This window comes from Grammomys surdaster, unplaced genomic scaffold (genome assembly GCF_004785775.1).
Source record: "Grammomys surdaster isolate TR1022 unplaced genomic scaffold, NIH_TR_1.0 125925, whole genome shotgun sequence".
In the NCBI taxonomy this organism is placed as follows: domain Eukaryota; kingdom Metazoa; phylum Chordata; class Mammalia; order Rodentia; family Muridae; genus Grammomys; species Grammomys surdaster.
In genome coordinates this window covers 2,626,193-2,634,505 of record NW_021620749.1, presented here as the reverse complement: position 1 = coordinate 2,634,505, position 8,313 = coordinate 2,626,193, and the positions used below count along the sequence as shown (strand labels likewise).

General features: G+C 46.9%; 1 protein-coding gene across 2 annotated transcripts in view; it reads right to left on the bottom strand.

Annotated features, from left to right (window-relative positions):
- Positions 1-204: 204 nt before the first annotated feature.
- The window catches only part of Erg (ETS transcription factor ERG), a 99,073-nt gene continuing 90,964 nt past the window's right edge, over positions 205-8,313 (bottom strand). For both annotated transcript variants that reach the window (XM_028752529.1, XM_028752531.1), the window contains one exon: positions 205-1,290. In XM_028752529.1, coding sequence (XP_028608362.1) covers positions 770-1,290 — 521 coding nt within the window. In that variant the 3' untranslated portion in view covers positions 205-769. The remainder of the gene's footprint in view (positions 1,291-8,313) is intronic.

Sequence of the window (8,313 nt, the reverse complement as noted above, 5' to 3'; positions counted from 1 at the left end):
TCCTCCACTCCCTCCCCGAACTCCTCCTCCTCTACCTCTTCCTCCATTTTAGTCTCTCTTCTATAATCACATACTCACAACATGCACATCCCCCGCCCACCACACGGCTCACATTTCCAGTAATACTGAAAAGGAGATGAGACCCTGGGTCATCTTCACAGTTTGACAGAGCTGGCAGCTCTCTATCAAATGGAACAAATCTGATTTCAATGAAAACAGCAAATGCCAGCCAAGAAAGTCCACAGCCAATGTGGTCTGTGGACGGGCCGCCATTTTATTTATTTATTTATTTATTTAGTCTTCTTCTTTGGTTTTGATATGGTTTCTGGTTTTAAACACAGGTAGTTTCCCTTCAAATGACATCATACATGGTGTGTTAGGCCAAGACTGATACTGTTCTATTGCTTTCACTGAATCCTGGTAGGTACAAGCAAGGTCCCACACTCTACAGTTTGTACACTACTTAAGGCCACTTCCTTGGGGAGTTGTTCTCATGGGTCATGCTTCTCTACATACAATGTCTTTGACGAGGGTGGACCACAGGTTATATGTCCATGTACAGTCTATTTTGAGCTGCTTCTATTTCTGTAGTAATACTTGGGGGGTGCCCACCCTCCCCTGCGAGTCTTTGGTTTTCTTTCCCTGGTTTCCTTCCCCAGCTCTGGCCAACCATTGCCATTCCTCAGGAGGCACTTTTGATTTGTGTTCTCTGAGTGTGTGGCGACTGCTAGGCAATTGTACACTGTTGGGAAAGGCCTCCGTCTGGTCTCTAGTAGTAGGTGCCCAGGTGAGAGGGCATATGGCCGGCTGGGAGCCTCGTGTTCGGGTAGATGCCCCCAGTTGGTGAATTCCAGTATGGGTTCGGGCTAGCAAAGAAACTGGAAGAGGTGACTGGGAGGGCTGGAGGGTGGGGAGCCACGAAGTTCATCTTCTGGGGGTGGGCATGATAGGAGCCCATGTACGGCAGGTCAGAGGGGTACTTGTACAGGGATGACTCGGGAGGGTGGGGCTGCAGGGCCTGGGCGATCCCGTGGAAGTCAAACTTGTAGGCATAGCGCTTGCCGTGCACCTTGGTCATGATGTTTTTGTCGTAGTAGTAGCGGAGGGCGCGGCTGAGTTTATCATAGTTCATGTTGGGCTTGCTCTTTCGCTCCCCCCAGCGCCGAGCCACCTCGTCTGGGTCTGTCATCTTGAACTCTCCGTTGGTGCCTTCCCAGGTGATGCAGTTGGAGTTGGAGCTGTCAGACAGGAGTTCGAGCAGGAACTGCCACAGCTGGATCTGGCCACTACCTAATGATCAAGAGGGACACAAACCCAGTGAGGTCCAACGTCAGCAGGTTCACTCCTCAATGGTGGAGTTCTCCCACTGATGAGTCTGCTCTGACCAGATCTGTTCTCCCAACCCAGCCCCATATCTCTGCTTCTGTGCTGTGGCTACTTTGGACTCTTGGCTCCTCATTTAGCTAGAGAGCAAACCTTGACTGAACAGGAAATGCTCCACACCCAGATAGTCCAGACCACACTGATGAAGGGGACTACAGGACACACTGATTCTGAATGCTGCTTGTGCCCCATAGATGCTTAGGAACCAGGCTGGCACATGACGGTTCAGCTTCAAGAAGTCTGAGAGACTGCTCAGTATTCCTCCTGCTCAATGCTGCTTCCTCTTGAGAACAGACCCTTAAGAAGCCATCACTTGGGTTTCCTTATCTCTGCCTCCACTTCCAGGATACTTGACCTTGTATGCCCGTCCGTGATCACTCTCACATTGGCCTCACAGACCCAAGTTCTCCATGCACGCACACACACACATACACACACACACACACATACACACACACACACACACACACAGAGGTGTGTGTGCATGGAGAACACACACAGGGCAAAGTTCAGCAGGTTTCCTTCTACTTTGGAATCCTTCAAAGAGCTCCCAGGTCATGCTGTTTTCAGGGGAATGAATGAGCCACTTTTTCCCATTTTGTGAGGCGGAAAAGGCCATTCTGTGGATGGCAATAATGGTCTGCCACCATTTATATTGGCTGGGTAAAACGAAATAACAAAAGTCAGATTTAGGAAATGAACACCTACGAGTTTATGGAAAAGCAAATAGAGAGTGGAAGTAAACACTGTTATTCCTAACATAAGATCTGGCGCGTGCTCAGATGGCAATTCTGTCAGAATTTTTCCTAGGACAGAATTAACCCGCTCCAAATGAGGAAGTTTGGAAAAAGAACTGGCTCTGTTTCAAACTAGGATCACCCATTCCCAGTCCTGGGCCAAATGCACCAGGACTGAAACCCATGTACCACAATGTTTCTAAAAGACAACGGGCTACGGGTGGAACTCTTTGGAATTAAAGAGACCCTGGTTCAGTCAGAATGAGTGGTGAGTGTGTGTGTGTCTGTGTGTGTGTGTCTGTGTGTATGTGCACAAGTGCCCATGTTTGTGTCTGTGTACACGTGCATGCTTGTTCATGTGTGTAGATGTATAGATATATGTACTTGTGTATGTGTGTATACTTGTTCATCTATGGGTGTGTGTGTGTGTGTGTGCATATAAAGGTAAGAAAGACATTTGGTTATGTTGCCCTACCTTGCTTTTTAAGACAAGCTCTCTTGATGGCTTGGAGTTTACCATGCCTAGGCTGCCTGGCCCCTGAGCACAGAGATCCATCACACCCACACCACTGGGGTTATCACTGTTCACAACCACACTGAGGCCTTTGTATTTGTTCTCTTGTTTATTTTGTTTGTTTGCTCGTGTTTGTTACACAAGCACCTGACCGACTGAACCATGTCTCTGACCCTTACGTCTTCTCCGTCAGAGAAAAGTCTGAGCGTATCACTCTAGCCGCCATGTTACACAGCTCCCAGGGATCTGGGGTTTGCACAGGGAATAGGTGGGCTCTACACCAGGCCGCTCCTGCGCTGCTCTGCTTTGTCCTGGCTTCCCACTTCTCCAGAGACCTACCGTTAGCCGGGCAAGCATATATCTACACCCAGATACTACAGGCCAGATGGACAGAGGGAACGACAGGACACTCTAGTTCTGTCTACTGTTTGTGCCCTGAGTGATAGTTATGTTGGGTACCAGGAGAAACAAAGTTATGCGCCATGTATTTTAGTTTTAAAGTGAGTGGAAGGCAAATCTCTCTTCCAAGACTCCAGGGAAGCACACTGCCTTGAGCTCATTACCAGAAAGATATCTTTTATGTTATCATAAGTAATAGGATAGATATGATCAATGATCAGGTTAACTTTGACTGTCACTCATTCAAGGAATGGACGGAATGTAAAACTCAGCTATGAATTCACTTTCTCTGAACCCTGTCCACCAGCCCCCCCCCACTGCACCCCCGTACATGGCCCCGTCCTTGTTCCTATGTGGGCTGCATGGAAATGTGTGTCTGTGGATCTACCCACGTAACAGCACTGTGAGAAAGGTCAGCCTCTTCTGACGATGTTATGGAAAGGGTTGTTTTCAGTCAAGCGACACATTTGTGATGTATTAACAGCTTGTAGCTTGTCGGAATGGCAGCCTGCGCTGTTGCAGAGCTACGCATACGAACCGTTCTCAATCGAGGGCTGCTGCCTCCCACATCTCATTAATATGCATTGCAAAACGTAAAGGACAGAACAAGTGAGCCATATGGTTCTGGTATATATATTGTAACCAGAGGATTAAAACTTGAGAAAAGAATTCCACAGATGACCTGGGAATAGGAGAAGCTGTGGGTTTTGGATTTAACAGTCTAACATATGCCTCACTCCAAACATGGACAGTTGCTGGAAAATAAATATTTAGTGTCAACTTCCTCCCGTAGCGAGAGAGCCACCCTACAGATTTCGTACAAATACACAGAACAAATAACACTTGGTATCTGTTCAAACATTGGCATCGTCTTTGGGAATCTCTCCCTCAGCCACTTCCCTTATGAGCATGTGTAGGAAGGAGGGGGGAGAAGAGTCTCCTGTCTCTCTTGCTTCTGAAGAGCCAGAAAACATGCAATCCCTACATACATGGCAGGGAACTCAAAGCGTGGAGGACAGACGAGCTCACGTTGCCCTAGGCTGTTTTACTTTACTTATTAGCTAGGGAGACACAGGGCTCAGGGCTGAGGACAAGCCTGCCAAGCCTCCCCAGAAGATCTCTAGACGCAAACTCCATTGGACTCCAAACGTGAAAATGAAAGTAGCTGTAAAAAAATGAAACTAGCTGTAAAAACCAACAAATGCTTAAGTAAACACTATAAACAGCAGCCAGTAATGGGTCAATCTCTGAATCATTTAGGCTACATGAGTCCTCACTGAGCAAGAATTCTCAAGGGTACTGAGAGTAGGGGTACTGAGAACGCAGCACCAGATAAATTAAATGAGATACTACTGCCTGCCAACAATTCAAAGGCAATTTATTAAATTGCCACGACCGCCTGGATGGTAACAGTCATGGTGTGATGGGGCGCACTGTGAATAAAGAGTGGAACCCTGACACAAAGTATACTGGGGGCTCAGGGGGCCACTCTCCAGCCAAACTAGTAAGAAAAGACAAGACAAGATTGTAGTTGGGAGACAGCTCAGGGTTTTGAGCTCATCCCACACAGATGTAACAACTGGAATTTAGATGCACAGAAGCCATGTAGATCCCAGGTAGGCACAGTGGCTCGTCTGTGATTCCAGAGTCAGTCTCTCTCACTGACAGGCAGGAAGTAGCCAAAAGCAATTGACTATCCAGGACTACCTGGACAGGCAGAAGCTTCAGCTGGGCTTGTTTTCGATATTGGACATTAGTTTTGAAGCTCACTGGAGCTAGACACTACTGTCAATGCTCACATGTGACAGTGTGTTTAATCCTTGGTAAATCATGTTTAACTCACTGGAGTGCTTAGAAAACAGGGGTGTGGGATAGGATGGACTTTTATGCCAAGGTCAGCAGAGGTCAAACATCAGACCCATACTCTTTGTCCAACATAGACCAGTACTTAAGCCATGTGCCTACAGATGCCTCAGCAGCCCTCTGGTCCTTCCTAGGCTGTCCTCTCTTAGGCTTACAAATTGTTGGGGACTCTCCTGAATGGAACAGGTTTTCATGCCCTAACAACAGACAAATCTTCTCTGAAATAGCTCTGTCCCTTCACAAGGAGCTGGATGTATCATCTTATAGAATGCCTGGCCACCGGACAGAACTCAAGAAAATCTGTTCCACAGGAAGGAACTTGGAGTCCGTCCCAGGAGCTCGGCAGTTGTGATGGAATGTAGAGAGACTGGCAGCTCCTCGCTGATTCATGAGGTAGGGATGCCAGGACACACCTTTCTCAGCAGGGGAGGTAAGTGTTCAAAGCACACATCAGATGCATGTTTGGAGTAGAGACATTGGTGTCCCCACGTTGCCATCAACTGTTACATGCACATGCAGGGCATGTGTGTTGATAAGTGACTCAGTAGTTAAAGGAACTGGCTGGTCCTCCCTTAGCCATGCTGGAACAGCTCACAGCCACCTATACCTCCAGTTCAAGGAGACCCAACACCCTCTTCTGGCTTTTAAGGGTGCCTACATATAATCATGGTGTCCGTGAACTCACATGGGATATATGCTTACGGGCTTTTTTTAAAATCATATTGTATAATAAAAGTCTTTTCATTAAAAATGGAAGAAAAGATTTTGAAGAAGGTTCCACATGATGCTCAGAAAAAAAAAAACAATAATGCGTTCTCTTTCTGTTGAGTGAACTATTTTACACACACACACACACACACACACACACACACACACACACACTTATTCTGGTTTGTCCATAGTACATTTCAATTCTGCAGTGTCTTTACCTGGTTTTCGTTTGGGAGAAATATCTAGACATGAGAGCAGAGTATTGAAGATCCTCGCTGTTACTGTGTCAGGACCTATGTGGCTGTTTATGGTTTTTAGTGCTTGTTTTATGAAACTAGAGGCTCCAGTATTTGGTGAACAAAAGCTCACAGTTAATAAACTGTTCATCGATCTACTAATATGTAGAGCCAGTCACTTTAATTGTCTCCCAATGAGTTCTAGTTTGCCTAAAGCAGTTTTCTGATTTCCTTCCTTTCTTCTCTTCCTCTTCTTGCTCTTGAGTCTTATCCTCTTCCTCCTCTTCCTCAGGCTCATCTCTCCAACCTCAACATCCGTTCAACTAAATAAAAGTACTCACGGCTCATGCTTCTCAAAGCTTCCCTCCTCCCGTCAAACTCCTCTTCCAGAAGTGTAGAAAAGGAAAACAAAATCAGACTTCAGAGAACTCAGGTCCCAGACTGAGCCTCCTTTCTATTTGAGCGTGACCCAGGGAAAATTCCTTGACACCTCAGGGCTCCTGACACCTCTTCTATAGGACAGAAATAACAATGTTCTGGGCCATGCAAAGCCTGGTGGGAACCTCAGGTATAAAATGCCCTGTGAGTGGGCGCTGCATGGAGTGTGAGCTTCAGGCTTGCTATTTCCCAGCATAGACTGCTGTTCCCGGAGCCTGTAGCCGCCAAGTGTGTCTAATCTAACCTGAATGGTGCCGTCAGACAAGCCTTTCCAAAGCCTAGTTATCATCACCACCACCAGAAGCAGTCAGGCAAAATCTTCATGTGTGTGTGCACATGTGCATTCACATGTGTACATGTGCAGACACATCAGTGGAAATGAGAGAAATGACATTGGGTATCCATCTTGCCTTGCACCTTGTCTGAGGCATCTGTTCTTCACAGCTGTGTGTGCCAAGCTGTCCCAGTGAGCTCTTGGGGATTCTTCCAGCTTTGCCTCCCCTCTTGCCACAGGAGGACTAGAAAAACACATTCGTCCTACATATGTGAATTTTATACTGAGTTGGGGATTCAAACTCAGTCCTTGCAACCACACAGTGAGCACTCTGCATACGAGACGGTCTCCATAGCCTCGTAGTCACGATGGGCATCCGAGCAGCTACAGCACGGTTACACGTGGGCGGCTGAGAGGAGCACAAGTGGAGAATCCTTGGAAGTCCTGCCACTGAGTGACTCCATGGACTATGGAGCATTGTGTTTGCCTGTGCCCTTCTCTCCACTAGGTGACAGTGCCTGGGGTGAACTATGTCTTGTCACACTAGAGATGAACTGACAAGCAAACGAGGTGCAGGTACCCAATGTGTGCACTGGGCTAAAATGATGTCGAAAAACAGTCTCCCCGTTTTCAGGGCTGCTCAGAACATGTTTACTGAATTAATCAGCAATAATCACAATTTCATGGCAGGCTCTGTTGCTCAACAATGATGGTATTTCACATTCTCAGAGTATGGATTCTCTTGTGGGGACGAACATGATGAGAGCATCAGAATCTTTGTGTTTTCCAAGCCCTGTTTGGCTTGGGGTTTGTGAAACAGAAATTCCAGTCTGTACTTACAGCGTGGCTATGACATCTTGGCATCAAATTTACAGCTGAGAATATGAAGCAGATGCCACAACACCCTGGGATTCCTGACAGCACAGCTGGTTCTAATCTAAATGCTAACAAATAGAGCAAGCTAGTTGGCACCCACTGACCTGTTTGGACAGGTGAAGAAGGGGTCACGGCCAGGTATGTATGAAGAGCCTGTTTTCTCTGCATCTGATTCAGAAACAGATCATTATGGATGACCACAATTGGACTCCGATGGTCATTAGATTATCCCTTTAAAACATCAGTTACTGAATCTCCTTGGTAATAGGTTGGAACCTGTCCCTTAAAATTCATACACTGAAAGCTGAATCCCCAGTAGCTCCTAATCCTTGTTTTAGAGACAAGCATTTCACAGAGGTTATCAAAACAGACTAGGCCCACCAAAGAAGCCCATATTCCAGTGTGACTGGAAAAGTCTAAGACGTCTGAGTCTGATCTTCAAAACCTAGAATTCAAAAAGCCAAGCACCGTAGCATGTCATGAGGCAGAGACAGGTTAGATCTCCAGGGCTCACTGGACAGCTGGCCTAGCCTGCTTGCAGAATTCCAAGCATGAGAGAGCCTGTTTTTAAAAGCAAAAGGGGTAGATAGTGTGGTATTGTGGATGGATGGGTATCCTAATACCAAAGGTTATCCTCTGACTTCCACATACATGAGCAAACACACACACACACACACACACACACACAGACGGAAGTCTGGACACAGAAGCGTAGAGAGTAACGACAATAAAGAAAGCACAGGGAGATGCTGCCCATCCAGAAACTACCGGAGCAGACCCCTTCCTCAGAACCCCTTCCTCAGAACCCCTTCCTCACAACCCCTTCCTCACAACCCCTTCCTCACAACCCCTTCCTCACAACCCCTTCCTTCCTCACAACCC